This window comes from Aspergillus lucknowensis (genome assembly GCF_044049455.1).
Source record: "Aspergillus lucknowensis strain CBS 449.75 chromosome Unknown BJX67scaffold_78, whole genome shotgun sequence".
Lineage (NCBI taxonomy): Eukaryota > Fungi > Ascomycota > Eurotiomycetes > Eurotiales > Aspergillaceae > Aspergillus > Aspergillus lucknowensis.
This window is the reverse complement of record NW_027263622.1, coordinates 81,829-97,020: the sequence shown is the minus strand read 5'-3', so window position 1 is coordinate 97,020 and position 15,192 is coordinate 81,829. Positions and strand designations below refer to the sequence as shown.

General features: G+C 52.7%; 6 protein-coding genes across 6 annotated transcripts; all 6 read right to left on the bottom strand.

Annotated features, from left to right (window-relative positions):
* Window positions 1-1,610: 1,610 nt before the first annotated feature.
* Window positions 1,611-3,111, bottom strand: BJX67DRAFT_375679 (uncharacterized protein; the record flags this gene model as incomplete). The annotated part of the gene is made up of 4 exons (XM_071031732.1): window positions 1,611-1,991; window positions 2,145-2,204; window positions 2,243-2,781; window positions 2,850-3,111. 4 exons carry the CDS (start codon window positions 3,109-3,111, stop codon window positions 1,611-1,613), a joined length of 1,242 nt encoding a protein of 413 aa, XP_070880889.1.
* Window positions 3,112-3,929: 818 nt separating this feature from the next.
* BJX67DRAFT_391698 (glycoside hydrolase family 35 protein) lies at window positions 3,930-5,813 on the bottom strand (the record flags this gene model as incomplete). Its single annotated transcript, XM_071034832.1, has 1 exon — window positions 3,930-5,813. One exon carries the CDS (start codon window positions 5,811-5,813, stop codon window positions 3,930-3,932), a length of 1,884 nt encoding a protein of 627 aa, XP_070880888.1.
* A 1,186-nt stretch (window positions 5,814-6,999) lies between these two features.
* BJX67DRAFT_386151 (uncharacterized protein) lies at window positions 7,000-7,403 on the bottom strand (the record flags this gene model as incomplete). Its single annotated transcript, XM_071034016.1, has 3 exons — window positions 7,000-7,090; window positions 7,146-7,250; window positions 7,306-7,403. 3 exons carry the CDS (start codon window positions 7,401-7,403, stop codon window positions 7,000-7,002), a joined length of 294 nt encoding a protein of 97 aa, XP_070880887.1.
* A 2,679-nt stretch (window positions 7,404-10,082) lies between these two features.
* Window positions 10,083-10,637, bottom strand: BJX67DRAFT_386150 (uncharacterized protein; the record flags this gene model as incomplete). Its single annotated transcript, XM_071034015.1, has 3 exons — window positions 10,083-10,253; window positions 10,325-10,519; window positions 10,581-10,637. 3 exons carry the CDS (start codon window positions 10,635-10,637, stop codon window positions 10,083-10,085), a joined length of 423 nt encoding a protein of 140 aa, XP_070880886.1.
* Window positions 10,638-12,564: 1,927 nt separating this feature from the next.
* On the bottom strand, window positions 12,565-13,508 carry BJX67DRAFT_375677 (peroxidase family protein; the record flags this gene model as incomplete). Its single annotated transcript, XM_071031731.1, has 4 exons — window positions 12,565-12,710; window positions 12,766-13,037; window positions 13,090-13,333; window positions 13,385-13,508. The coding sequence occupies 4 exons, from the start codon at window positions 13,506-13,508 to the stop codon at window positions 12,565-12,567; spliced, it is 786 nt and encodes a 261-aa protein (XP_070880885.1).
* Window positions 13,509-13,917: 409 nt separating this feature from the next.
* On the bottom strand, window positions 13,918-14,945 carry BJX67DRAFT_367553 (uncharacterized protein). Its single transcript, XM_071030535.1, has one exon. The coding sequence runs from the start codon at window positions 14,863-14,865 to the stop codon at window positions 14,584-14,586; it is 282 nt and encodes a 93-aa protein (XP_070880884.1). The 5' UTR covers window positions 14,866-14,945; the 3' UTR covers window positions 13,918-14,583.
* Between the last annotated feature and the right edge of the window lie 247 nt (window positions 14,946-15,192).

The following is a 15,192-nucleotide window of genomic DNA, read 5'->3' as shown; positions in this document are numbered from 1 at the left end:
GTCGCTTGATTCTCTCTAGCTACTGAGTGTCGACCTACTAGGGAGGTTGTGTGGTCACATGACCTCGGCTAGTCGCCTAACCGAGGCCTCCAACAGCCATTGTGTGCTGTTTTCGATGGTGAGAGTTGAGATGAGGCGTGTGTGAGTTAGTGGTGTTGAGGAGTTTGATGGGATGGAATTGGGGTTAAATATTTGGATGTGAAGAGATGGAAATTTGCTCTGGGGTTGATCTCAATTGCTGAGGCAGCAGTGTCATCCAGTGGGTCAAGGGGGCGGGCGGCGGGGTGGCGGGTTGGAGGGGCAGTGGAGGGGTAGCAAGCATAGCTGCAGTGGAAGCTTGACCCTGGATGAGCCGGCCTGTCGAACAGTTTCAACGAAATAATTTTAGAACTTTCGATCTGTAAGGCCAGTCTTCTGCTTCCTTCCTCTTCAATGAATGCTGTCCTACCCCATAATTTGCTAGTTAGCGAAGCATGACCGCACAAGCAAGTCAAGATCCTCTGTACATCGTCAAATCACGTGCCTCCAAATCCCTCCCTGTCGTACTGTAAGGCGACCAATGACGGGCGCGGCGAAGCACCCGCTGACCCCAACTCGATACCAGTATTTTGCACTTGCTGCGAGTTGATTAAGGTATTTGCTTCTAGTACTGGCATAAATGAAGATTTAGAGTGTGGATCTACATTATAACTCGCTTTATCCAACATATCTTCGCCTGGATCACGGTCAGTGGGGTTTTTGAACTTGGTGGTATGTGAGAGATATACATAGGTAAAAAGAATCGAAGCAGTCTTATAAGAGATCAATGTCATGTCTTGCAAATATTGCGCGTATCAAGCAAGAAAAATAAACAAATTTGAATATGGACAAACAGAAAATGTGCTAATATAATATATGCCACATCCCTCCTAAAACCATCTAGTCAATCACCCACTATTCCCTCCCTGACAATCTAAACGGATGCGCCTTGGTATTGAAAACAAAATGATCAAGACTCACAAGATCCATCTCGGCAAAAATCAAATAGGGTTACTTAAGCTTCTTTACCATCCAAAAACTCTCTATACTATGCTCCTTCTCTGTATTGCCCCTATTCATGTCTATAACATCACACAGCACCACATTCGCCCACTCCATCGTGGTCGTAGCATCAATCGTTTTGAACATCTCCATGCTGCATCATGGTTCCACTCCTTGCCTGTGATTTGCCACACGTAGAAGACAGACTCGAGAGAATCTTATAGACTAACTCTAGTTGCAAACATACTGAAACCGTACCCGGAGATTTATACAGTTCCAGGGTCAATATCGTCGGAGTACGAAGAGGGTGTTAATACCCGAGAAACCTGTTGAGGTAAACAGCCCATCTGTTGCATTTGTATAAATTACTAGGATTTATTGATGATAAAGTTGTCTACTGTTAGGCTCTGTATATACAGCACGGAGATACAATGTCCAAAACCTCAGGCACGGCGGATACTTGAGTGACCAGCTGACGAACAGTCATCACCTGTCATTCCAACAGCATTCAACTCATTCTGTCTGCGTTCGGAACTCTTTCCAACTTTCTCGCAAACTGGAACCAAACCCCCCGAATTCCGAGGATTGCCTCAGAGTACAACCTCAACGCCTCCTGGATTGTGAAAAATGCCTTTTGGATCCAAATCCCCCTTCAGTTCTTCCAATCTTGGAAGATTGTCCCGCCAGTACTCCCGCTGGGCGTCGGGCATCCTGGGGTCAGGGCATCCGAGGTATGCGTGCTTCGCACTCTCCGGCACTGCCTGGGCCAGGACACTGTAAAGGCCGTCAGCAAAATCGTACATGGTCTGCGAGACAGGATCTAGCGGATTGACCGCAAAGATCTGGACCCAGAAAAGCACATCGCGGTGACTATAAGCCGTGACGTCGTCTGGAACTGCGTTGATAGCACCACCCTCGAGGCTGAGGGTGACCAACCAAGCTAGAGCGCCGGCGTTGGCCTTGTGGATGTACTAGAAAAAGCTGTCGATTGCAAAGTCCGGAATCAGCGTGCGAGGCGTGAATCCAAGAGACTTGACATAGAACCACGTCGGCGTATTGCCGACCAATCTCAATATCACATCTTCCAGTCAATTTCCAATCATACCCAACCAATCCGTTAGAACGAGCAGGGTACCAGGCTCGCTGGTAGGGAATCTCTTCTCTAAGCCGAGTGCGTCGTACTCCTCTTTCGAGCCAAAGAAAAAATTCCTTCGAGAATGACCTGGCCATCAAAAATGACCAGGTTGGAGTAGAACCTCCAGATGAGATTCTCCTGAGCGATGAATGCTTGCCAATCCTTGAGGAGGTTCGCCTTTTCGGCAAGAGTTCCGAGATTGAATGTGTACGAATATTGGACGGCCAGGCCACGGGCTTGTTCGGTGCGTACTTTGAACTCGGTGACGATCCCGAAGCTCGCGGCAGCCCTCTTGATGGCGAACAAAACATCCGGATTCTGGGTCTCCGACGCCCGCACAATACTCGAATTCGCCAATACAACCTCGAATTCGTCCACATGATCCAGCGCCAGACCCCACTGGCGCACTGTCGGGCCCAATCCACCCATCGCCAGATGGTCCCCTGTCCGAATGGAGGGGCAGATACCGTGTGCCATAGCTCGGTTGCCGGCGTTGTAAAGCTCGAGGTCAAGGTCGCCTAATGTAATGCCGGGCCCGATGGTCGCGATAAAAGTCGACTCGTCCATGGAAAACTGGGAGAAGTGCTTCATATTAACCACGATGTCTCGGTTTTGTCCTCCCAGGCCTAGACCAAAATGCGTGTTAGTCGACTGTAGGTCTGAGATCGTGGAAAACTTTGGTTATCTGCTGTACCATAGTTGGCAAAACTGTGCCCTCCACTCCGAGCTTGCACCTTGTAGTCATAGTCCGAGGCACATTTCACAACAGCAGCAATCTCGTCCGCGGACTGAGGATCTGTGACGGCTACTGGAGTAACGGGGAGATTCAAGTTATAGGCGTCAACAGCAGTGGCCTGGTAAAGGAGCTGATCTTGGAAAGCAACATGTGCGGCATCACCTCCGGGCGCGGATATCAGACAGTCACGCCCAGCGGTGACGCTGGTGGTATTCCCCATGGTTTTAACGTCTGGAAGCCAGAAAAGTCTCCGTGAGAGATGGGAATTACCGATGGCTCCCAGCACAATTCGTTGCCCCTGATTTTACTGAAAAGTCTTTCAGCTCGCCCAGAATCATGTTTGCCGATCTTGCTTCTAGGCCACGAGGATCGGCACCCTGGGGGATAGTCGAGAGATCGGGACTTTTCTGGGTGAAAGAACACCGAAGAACTATTATTATTGGAAAACAAAGTAGAGTGGTGAGTGAGGGCAGAATTCCGCGCGACGCCACACCTGGAGGTGTAGCCTTGCACAACCGTGGTGTACGGTGACCTCCTCTGCGTGGACCATGGAGAGGAGAGATCGGGTAAAATGGCGTGCTCGTAGCTCTGTATACAAAATGGAAATGCCATCTGACAAGCCCCCCAAAAATGACAACGTGCAGTGCATTGTCATGGGGGGGTGCCTGGGGTGTCAGGTGTCGGCCAATTATAGGTGCGATCCAGGCAGATCCAGCCATAGGATCTGATCATAGTGACCTTTTGGTCCAAAGACATAAGAAAGGAGAAAAAAGAATTACTGTAAGCATACATCTGTGTTTAGTATACAATCCTATAACTGGTAGGGCCTTGAAGACAGCACCATTACATAAGTTCTTCTCCTTTTCTTTTGTTGACATGAGCCTTTTTTATACGTATTTCTGAACCTCCATCTGTTCAGTACTGGCAGAAATGGTGTGTCTCGTAAATTTGTGTACTCGGTTATAAAGAATAAGCATTGAATATATCCAATTTCTGGGCTACAGAGCCTGCACCATAGTCAAGAAAGTGTAAGATCGGCTACTGACAACCACTGCAGTCTGGGTCCGGGTTATTTCCCCAAGTTCTCTCTGTCACTCCCGAAGCAGAGAGTGTGACCCCTGTCTGGGGCTCAAGCTCAAGCACGACAAGCTGGTTCGTTCCCTCCTTCAACACACAGCCAGGCAGGTACAGCTGTTGCTGTGGGCCCACGGTCCAGTACCGTCCCAAATTGAAGCCATTGACCCAGACCACGCCCTTCACCGCACCATCCAGCTGCAAGAATGTATCCGCGCCAGCTCCTGTGCCGCTACTCTCAAAGGACCCTGTATACCAGGCGGGGCTGCCGCCATCCTGGAGCTGAATGCCACTGCCTGTGGAATTGGACGGGGGAGATGCGGCAGGGAGTGAGTAGATGTCCCATCCTGTGACCGTTGCGTCGCCAACTTTGATGTCACCAACAATACCCTTCTGCTGCTCTGCCACGGCAGGTCCGTAGTCGACTCGACCGAGGTTCTCAACGAGGAGGGAGAGCTTGTCGCCCGCGGCCAGGGTAACAGACACTTCCGGCGGATATTGATATATATGGTCAATCACCCCTTGCTTGACGTCGTTGACGTAGACGATGACGCGGTCCCGTGCTTTATCGCCGGGATACAGCGCGCCGCTGAGGTCTCCGGATGCAGCGTACTCGTACAGGACAAATCCACGCGACTGACCCAAAGCTTCCATGGTGACAGGGCCATCGCTGGACGTTGGCTCGGGGAGGTCGTCGAACAGTAGCGAAACAGGAGTCAAGTCGAACGTGTCGATGCTCATCAGGGGCGGTGATTCGGGCACATCGGGCAGTGTCTGGCCCAGATGATCCTGGATGACGGTGCGAATACTGTCATACAGGCTTGTCGGACGGCCGGCCTCATCCAGTGGCGCGCCGTAGTCGTAGCTCGTTGTGAAGGGCTGCGTCGTACCCCAGTCGAGCCCCCCATTGCCGTATGCGAAGTTCGTTCCGCCATGCCACATGTACAGGTTGATGTGGTTGCCATCAGAGATGACCGTCTTGATCTCATCGACCATACCGGCGTCGTCTCGCCCGAGTCCAGACACCGTTGGATATCCCTGCGCTGGCCCCCAAACGGTATACCACTTGATCCAGTACTCGCCCTCCAGCAGCGGCCCCAGGCTAGATGAATCCGTCACGAACTGGTTGCGGGCATCAAAGCTCGTCGAGGGCACGCCGTCCACCGCCGCAAGCGCCCCGGGTATCGCGCCCGCCGCGAGAGCCTCCTGACTGCCGCCGTCAGTCGTGTAGAGATTGGCGGCATCGAAGCTCTCGCTCACGATATCGGCCAATGCAGAGGTGTAGTCGTGGTCGGAACCGTAGTTGCCATACTCGTTTTCGACCTGTACCATCAGAATTGGTCCCCCCTGAGTGACCAGGTACGGCGCCAGCTTCTCTCCCAACGCGTTGAGATAGCTCCTCGACGCATCCAAGAATGGTTCGTTGTTCGCCCGCACCTCCATGTCGGGGATCTGCGAGAGCCACGCAGGGAGACCTCCCCATTCTCTCTCCCCGCAGACATAGGGCCCCGGCCGAAGAACGGCCCACAACTCTGCCTCCTGGATCGCCTCGTACCAGGCGGCGATGTCATTGATTCCATCGGCGCCCTCCCAGTCGAATTCTCCGGAGGAGGGCTCGAGCTCGTTCCAGTAGATATAGGAGAAGATGGTGTTGAGACCCATCGCCTTGGCTTTTTCCAGACGGTCCTTCCAGTAGGCTCGAGGCACACGTTGCGGGTCGACCTGGCCGCCGATGATCTGCAGGGGCTGGTCATCAATGTAGAAGGTTGAGTCGTCATATGAAAATTCCGATGCTGTAGCTGCTGCAGCGAGAGCCGCGAGGGCCGCCAGGCCGGTGACCAATTTCATCGTGAAGATTTGCGACAACTCAGGATCGAGCTGCTCGTGGGAATAAGACACACGGTACCGGACACTTATGCTTGATGCGATCTTGTTCCTGCGGGGAAGCGAATACCCGGGAGAGGAGAAAATAACCTTATTTCCCTTTTGACCGTCGGGAGATTGGGGATTGATTCCCTGCAGAAAGTATATCAACGAGTGAGATTGTGCCGTCGACTTTGAGAGGCCCAGCAGCCAGTTCCAATCAGGCAAGATGGCGAAATGCGAGAGAACAGACCGTTTCGCTGATATGAAGATCTACCACCTCTTGCCCGGATTCGCCAAGGACAGCTGTCATGCAGCGCGCCTCAATACACGGAGACTCTCGCTTCGTCTTGTGTCATGGTGTGAAGGATCGGTGGACCGTCCAGAGAACTTCAACTGGCATTGCAAACGGACGGCAGGGAATGGTCCCTGGTTCAGGAAGAGGCACAGGAGCGGTGGCAGTGGACGAGGGGTCCTTGGTGTTCCCAGATATTCATATTCCAGATCGGCGTCTCCGACGGAACGTCTCAGAATGAGGAGTTCCCATCATCGTATTCCAGAACCTGAGCGATGACCGCGAGATATTATTTGCACGCCATAACCATCGCGTTTGCTACAGCACGGCCACAGCTAGCCGCCAACAGCTCTGCGATGAACAAGCAGCCACACCTGTTATGTACTGTGTCCGAGAGAGCACTGGGAATATCGCGCCGTGTCATTGGAGCAGCAGGGTGTTCAATGACCCGAGGTCAATTGGCCTGGTATCGCGCCGTTTGGGGTCAAGACAGCGTATGCCCTGGTAGTATATATTTATTCCCAGCTAAGTAACTTGGCCGGTGACGGACCAAATATATAGAAACGACACAGAAATATTTACAAGGAGCGTGAGTTAGTTACATCTGTCGGTCCTTCAGGCGCAAGCACGGTAAATATTGGGTGTCAGCGCTTTCATGCCGTTTCCCAGCATGTAATCCACAAGAGGCGTCATCATGCATCCCTTTTAATTCAGCGAGTTGCGGTAGGCGGGATTGTGAGGCAAGGTATACAGACGAACATTGTGAAGTTGAACAGCGCGTCATATTTCTCGGTCGTGACAACGATCGATCTCTTCACGCCAGTCGCCCAGGATGTCGCCAAAGAGCGCCGGGTTTCCAAAGAGTTGATAGCGGAATTAATCGTTTTCGTTATCGCCTTGGCCGAACTTCGCGCCGGCGCCGAATGTGACGCTGTTGGCGATCTTGAGGAAGGCCTCGGCCGTCCAGCTCCAGGTCATGAACAGCCACTCCATCCCATGCCCCGACGTCGATGGTTGCTGACCCTGGGCTGATATTGTCCCGGTTGACACTGTTCGAGCCGATGTTAACTTCCCAGAGGAACCCACCGGTGCTACTAGAGGCTTCGATGGACGGTTGCTCGTTCTGTCTATCAAGCACGTAGTCGTAGTCTCCGTCGCTGCAGCCCAGACACGGGCCAGTACCCTTGATTCGGCTCGATTTCGTGGTCTCTGGTCAAGGTGAAGGAGCCACTGTCTGCGCTCTCTCCCTCACCCTCAACCACGGTTCGAGCAAGGTACATATTGTATTCATCCATCCAGGTCAGCCGTGGAATCAAGGAACTTGGTGCCCGCCGTCAAGGTATCATCGTTATTGAGCTTCGCAGGTTCCCGGCCACCGGACGTGATAAGAATATCTGTCTCGTTAGCTCGCACCGTGACGACGCCTTGACCAAGATCAAGTATCCGGGTTCACTTGAGAGAGCACTGCTTGGAGCTGTCCTTCACTGTCCGCTCTGCGACTCGTGTAGACGGCCATTTCAAAGAGCCTCCACGGACTGTAGACATCGCAGCACAGGGAAAGAATACTCGGGTGAACCCCGACTGCTCACTGCCGCGCGTAAAACCTCCCGGATAACCACATCAAGGTTCGTGGGATGCAGGAGCAGCTTTCGAGGATCACGCACTGCATAGGCCCATTGGTGGCAAAATCCGAGGCCGTTCACGCCTGTTTTTCGGCTCCAAGCCCGATTGGACATTCACTCCTGCTGCTCCAAATTTCTTTGAGGAATGCAGAGCGGGGCGCGGCCCAGGCTTGTGCAATAGGTGCGCAAAATTGGCCCAATTAGGCAATCAGGTGCGAACCCAGGTTCTGCGCTTTGCACGTTGAGATGGTTCGCTCTCACGCGTGTTTGAGAGCTCTTTCGCCGGGCCAACCTGTAAGTTCTTGTCTCTCCATCTGGCGGGAATTGATCTTCTTCCCTGTGGGAAAGGAGAGGGCGGGTGCGAGGATGAGATACGCCAACAGCTTGACCGGCGGAGCAATGATTGACCTTTTCAAGGAGAACATGAACAGTCAAGGACGACTCCGTGCTTTGCAGCCTCCTTATTGACTGTTTGTCCGCGGAATGTAATGCCCTCCAGAGAGTCAGTAAGACGCTGCACAGCAGCTGCCGTGGAAGAGCCAAGGTTGATAGTCACACGGGGCCGATCCGAGCTAGAGTCATCCTCGCTCCAGGCCTGCAAGTTTACAGCTACAATGCACTCGAGCTTTCCATCCCGGGTTGCATTGCCAGCACCGGGGCTATCGTTCGGGCAGCCTCCGGCATATATCCCGTACGACGAATCGCAGGTCACTGTACAGGAGATGGACCTGCTTTCTCGCTATCAGACAAGGCAACGGCGCTGAAGAGATACGAGTGGTAGGATCCCTTGACGCCGCCGGGAATGCCCAAGGCATTGTACATGTTCCACGAGGAGTACTTCTCTGCGTTTCCCTGGAGGTAGATCCTCGAGATGTTCGTCTGCACGCTGGACAGGGTATAATCAATCATCTAGAGCGTAGAGACAAACACATCTGAGATACCACACCCTGTTGTCTGTGTCCCTGCAAACACCGTTTGTAAGCTTGTTTCCTCCTACGATTCTAAACAGAGCATCTGGCGTACCGAAACCGAGTTGTGGGATGGCCGACGCTGGTCGAGTACGCAGCCAGGCGATCATGAAGGTCGATATGGTCGACGGTGTTATTGTGATTAGAATGCCAGCTACAACAACGACAGCCTTGCCACAATCGTTGTGCTGAATCTGAACGAGTACAATGCACTCGCGCCAAATTCCATAGAGCGCCCAGTGGACACGATGGATTCTTCTTTCGAGTGCCCCGAGGGATAAACCACGCCTCCATTCAGAGGCTGATGGGCAACAGGTCGGATGCCACGACTGGTCTAGCCTTTGACAGGTATTCTTATAACGTAGATTTGAATGAGGGTAACCCGGTGCGAGTCCATATTGTTACCGTTGGCGAGACAATTCAGGTCAATAGAGACGGTAACCTCTAGGTCCACGTCGCCTGGTCATCGGCTGCGATTCTCAACCTCCACGGCCGTAGCTCTAGCGGTTAACAAGCCGATACGACAGAGCTTCAGCGGCCCAGTTTACGGAGTTAGAACGTCACTATGGCTTCGAGCTCGCTGCACAGCCTGCCTAATGAGCAGACCCTCCTGAATCCTTCGTAGCATTAAGATGGTCCTCGCAATTCCCCGTCCTCTAACCCAAATTGTTTCCTGGTGCACCACGGAGGTTATTGAATCTCAACAGCCATTGGGAAGACTCACGTAAATTTAACGTCCCTCAACTCGTCTGGTTGCTGCAGCGGCCCTCATTATCGAGCCATCGCAAGCACGTAGCAGCGATTGAAGTCACGTACGAGGATTACGAGGCTGGATTCGAAAGTGTCCGCCTGCACTACGCACATCAATATCTCGCCTATGATATGCCCCATCAATCGCGCAACGGCTCTCGGGCAACGCACCTGTGACGAATTCCGCACTTTTCCGCGCGACACTGGAGGAATTCGCAACAAGGTATGTGAAACCCCCGGCGGTCCTGTTCCTGTCGCAACGAATACGCACATGCAGTAAGGCAATACGATCTAGAACCTTGCTTCGGCAGGAATCTTGGAAGATGGATAGTAAATGTCTATCAGCATGACGAGGTCTCCCAGAAGAGTCGTTTACCTTACGTTCCAACGGACTGAGATCGCGATTGGCTACTGTGTGCAGGATAATAGTTCAAGATTGTTGCCAACCGAGTGTACGTCATGGCCCGAGAGTGTTGAATCATCTCTTTGGGTAGACAGAAGAAAGGGTGGTGTGCTCAATAACCCCCATCATGGGAGTCAACCAGACTATTGCTATGTTGAATATGCATCACCCTCCCCCTCAGACGTAAATAATCATGAGTCTGTCGCAGTTGCCATCCTATCCCTTCTTGCAAGCATCATCCGCCTGGACAACAACCGACCACTGGTCAGGGTGGTTGCGAACACCGCCGGTCACCTGCTTGCCGTTGTAATCCTCGATACATCCATAAGCGATGGTTCTAACGTCGTGGTAAATGTCCCGGAGGTCCATGGTACGGGCCTGGTCTCGCTAAATATCGATCAAGTCAGCACGTGTACACGAGACTGGGCAGATCAGTTGACTTGGATTAGGCCACTTACCTCATTACAGAAGCGGATGCTAACCGTGTCGTAGCAGTATACAGAAGCACACGAACGTCTGGGAGCCGTGACTGCAGGAGGAAAATGGGGGTCACCGTGGTTAAGAACCCTACGGAGGTCGTCAATTGCTCCGTCAACCTTCTCGACCGTAGGGTGCAGGGCCTTGCCCCAGCAGTTGACGGTGGGAGATTGTTGCTAGTCACACACCAGTTAGTATGCGAGGAGGAAACCCGTTGGATATCTGAAGCGTACGTACGCCGGAGACTGCGGTAGCCAACATGGCAATCATAGGGGTGAGGATGCAAAGACGCATCTTGACAGTTGGTCGTGTTAGAGATGAGAGTGGTTGAGAGAGAATGCTTCAATGTGGCCGGACGTGAGAAGAGTGGAAGGGTGGAGGAGATGATGATCGAGATGAAGCTTTGAGACGAGGAGGGAAGCATTTTATAACGCATCCGACGGAGTGAGCGAGAGGGTGTAGTGAAGACAGAGAGGGTAGGTATCCTGAATAAAGATACACCAAAGTGAAAGAGGCAGCACCAGCGTGGTGAAGTATCTCAGAATGGCCTATAGCAGCACCGAGTACCAGTTTACCAACAGAGGATTAACACAGATTGGGTGGAAATTCACCGCAGGGCGTCCCTTTCCTGCGACATCTTCACTACAACCTATTTGGCTTACTTCGAGCCACTTCTACCAGAGTTCCACATTCACCCAATAATTCACTCTGTCCGCGAAGTCGTTGATAACAGAGGGTAGACAATATTGCACGAGCACTGAGTTCTCCTGTCTTTGGAGTAGCCCAGGGCCGGTCCACGATGCATTCATTTATTCTTCCATTGGTGTTCGAAGCTGCCATTAGAGTATGGCAGAAGTTGGGTGTTGTTAAGAGACCATATTCCCTACGGTTAAACTGGGACACGCGCGATTCTACTGGTATAGGACAAAGAAGGCGTTGAGTTCGGCCGTACGTAGAGCCAACATGACCAACATCAGACACACGCTTTCGAACAGTAACTCCAACATTCACAGAGGCGGGTTATTGCAGAATGATCCACTACACTCACCAAGCGAACATCTCCACACCATTCAAAGAAAGTTCGATATGCAGCAGGCAGACGACGTTCCTCATTGGAAGTCGGGCCAATCAGCTTTACCAAGCCGATTCGATCCATTTCAGAGTCTAGCCTTAACCTCGAAGGTGCGAAGACACTTATTTCAGCATTAACAAAGCGAAGCGGGTTCGCGTGGGCGTAAATAACCCGGGCTACGCGAGGGGTTGGGTCAACTTTTCCGGCACTCTCCAGTACAGTTGGAGGACATCAGATACCCAGAGAGATAGAGCTGGAGCCCAAATGAGAACGGTCACTTCTTTACTGAGCAAGTTGGGTCTATTGTACCTTTATTAGGTGTTGCGATCATCCAACGAGGCTCATTTTCTGGCAATCCATGACACATTGGGCCCATCCGTTCATGAGCGCAGGGACAATCATGGAAGCCAGCTGTACGCTGAACCCCGGCTTCGGGCACCCCGTCATTGTGGAATGGTTACACAGTGTCACCAACGAATGCCCCGCCCGTAATTGGCGACAATACTGGAGTTGCCCCAAGCTGAGAGCGGTTACGTTACTTTAGAAGAATCTTCCTGGACGCGTGCTCTTTCATCAATCGTCGAGTTATGGTCAGACTAAGGGTATACGATCGAGAAATTTGCGTCGTGTGCTGACGAGAGACGCCATCGCATGTGGAAGGCCTGCAAAATCAACATCCCAGAAAAGCACGCGCGAACGTCAAAGGTTTCTTACTTCTACTTCGCTTGCATCGAAAGACCAGAACTGTCATCACTTCATTCTCCTCTGCATCGAGCATCGCATGGAAACCTCTAATATTGCTGTTTGTAGTCCAACGCGAGCAGATCAGAGTGTGTGCATGTTGCCTCGCTGCTGGAGCGGTATAGGACCAAACACACACGGTGAGTTATACTGCTGATAGTCGCGACATTACTCGAGGCTTGTATTATTACCCACCGGTCGGAGACAGCGCATCTACACTCCTAGAAACTGGTAGCCCATTGTCACATTGCGAAATTCGGGAATCCTATAGGGCTGGCTCGGCACGTGGTCTACGAAGAATGAGACGAAGCATGCCAAAAACAGGTCAGTCCGATTTGGAACTATCCTCAAGAGAAATGCAAAAGAAACAGTAGCATCGGCCGGCGGAGCTATTTACAATTCCCGTGCCTAGTGGAGCAGGAGTCGATTGAACGACTGATCGTCGACCTGACCACCAGCGATGATGAGCTTAAGCGAGTACTCCAGGCGCTCGCTTCCCTTCATCGTAGTCTTGCGTCTCTGCCAGCCAATCTCGGTTGGCATACGCTCGTTTTCTGGAAGAGAAAGATACTCAGCGTCAAAAGCCTCTGGACGGAACGGGGAACTTACTGAACCAGTATTCGATGAACTTCTTGTCCACAGTGCCCGTGGTGCCGTCCGCCATGATCTCGAAGAACGCCGCACACTCGCCCCAGCTGAAGCCGTCGGCCAGTGCGGACAGCTCGTGCTCGGGGTTGGTCGCCTTGGACGTTGCCAGGCGCCCCATCCGGGCAGCTGCCAGCTGGTCCACGGTGATCATTGGCGTGGTGAAGTACGATTCGGTCTCAGCCCAGACAGTCTCGTTGAACGGATTTGGATCAGCAAAGTACGCATCGGAGCGACTGAGGCGGGTTCGAGTTAGCCGAGATACGGGGACCGTTAGAACATCCTTACCTGAGACTGATATCGTGTTCGAGGATACCGTGGCGCCCGAGATTGGCGAGGTCGAAGCTGTCGGCCAATGGATAGTCGGGCGCGGTCCGAATCGCCTGGGTGAACAAGAGGATGGCGTCCCCCTCCTCGATGTTGAATCCTTCAAGCATGCCTTTCTTGAGGATATCCAAGGTGATGCCCTTCCCGTCCCGGGGAAGATAGCCATGGTTGGCCAGCGTATTCAGACCAGGGCAGGGGCCGCGTGCTGTATTCGGAGTTAGCGCAGCGATATGAACACAGCATGGTTTGCACTCACAATCGTTTGGACCAGGCGCGATCCATTCCTGGGGCTCCCAGGTGTCGCGGGTCTCCAAGTACTGCGGGAACGCAGCGACAGAGGCGATGCAGCTCACAGCTGCTGAGAGTGTTGATACCTTCATCTCGCGTTGGAAGCTTCAGGAGCTAAACTGAGCGTTTGAAGTCGTGGCACTGAGAATCGAATTGATGTCGTCCTCCCGCGCGGAGGCTGCCGCATTATATGCTGTCCAGCAGTTCATCGCTCTCGGCAATTTTGCGAAAGATATTGAAACAGCCTTGCCTACGTTTGAAATCTCGCCGCTCTGATTCGATATCGTTGATTCTTCAACCCCGCGATTGAGAACGCCGAGGCTGGGGGAAGATCGACGTTTCAGGTCGAGAGGATGCGACACTGCGATCAGACCGAGGCGGACGAACTGCCGGACGCCTCCAAGTCCCGCAGGGCCCGATGGCACTTGCATCTTGATCCGACTGGCTCTCCTCTCAGTTCCAATTTACCCGGTCAAGACTTGAATCATTCAATGCCTCAGCCTCGGATCGGCTGTGTCTCTTCCACCCGGCTGCAACACTCCTTCGCCAATGCCTGACAAGGAGTTTCAGGGGAATGTCTTTATACAGAGTGTCTGGTAAACCTCCAGCAACATGACTATCCTTATTCCGGTACTCACTCGGTGTCTTCGAAGCCGTACCAAATGCGGCACCTCCGCCGTAGTCCGCGTGGGAATGCTTCCATAGCCGTTGTATGTGTCTGGATCTTGATGTGGACATCGTCATGCCTTTCAAAAGGGTGCCGCACAGGAAAAGTCCGATGAGGGTGGATCCAGAGATTTCACGAAACTAATCAAAGAACTTTGGACGACAGGTACTATTTGCGCATTGGGTGTGCTGCAACATTCCCCAGCGCCTGAGAAGCCCCGGTCTGGAGATGGCTTCCGTTTCGAACGTCTGTGGCACTCCAAGGCCGGCGGCGATTGCGACGTGGTCCAGAACATTGTAGCGGTTGTTTAACACCGGGCTGCGCGAGTGGAGGAGCTGAGAATCGCTGAGCCACGTTGTGGCCCGGGGGGAGCTCTGGGAAACGCCTTCGGTGAAGATATTCGAGGCGGACGAGAAGTACGGCGCACGGCCAGAGACTGACTCCGTCGGTGGATCAAAGCCGACAACTTCCCGGATCTCAGAATCTGTCAGCTGAGGAGACTAAGTCCTGACAAACGCAGTCCCTTTACCTGGACTGGATGCGTTCGCGGCAAACAGGCTGCCCTCGTTAGTGTCGTAGCCCAAGGTGATAGGCACCTCCACGGATCTGCCTTGTTGACGCGATACAAACCAGTCGAAATTCGGCTTTGATTTAGCCACGGTCAGCGCGACCCCCGTAAACAACAAGGTGATGCGTGACACAGGTCGCTCCCGCAGAGGCTTCATGGATAACGACATGGTTGGGGTTTCCGTCGAACTATCAGCATGAGCTTCACCGCTCATACTGCGGTGAGAGACCAACTAGATGGATATAGTGGAGCAATGCTGTGGGCAGATTACTCCACTAGTCTTGTGCCATTGTAGTTTGCATTCGCATTGGTGACGAAGCCGCCTCCTTGAATGTTGACCCGGACGGGATATTTGGAGCTTGTTGTCGCGTCGGACAGAGAAAAGATGTTAACGAACAAGCAGTCTTCTGTGTTATTACGGCTTGCAACCGGATCTCTTGGAGCTCTCCATCTCAGGTCTTGTATCGGAGGTGCCGCATATCGCATACCGAGAAATTGATAGACACTTGATGAGAGGGCGACCCCCTGGTATTCGGCGTAT

Bases quoted from the DNA above. Each gene is read 5' to 3' on its own strand.
- BJX67DRAFT_367553 (XM_071030535.1), bottom strand. From the start codon at position 14,865: ATGAGCGGTGAAGCTCATGCTGATAGTTCGACGGAAACCCCAACCATG.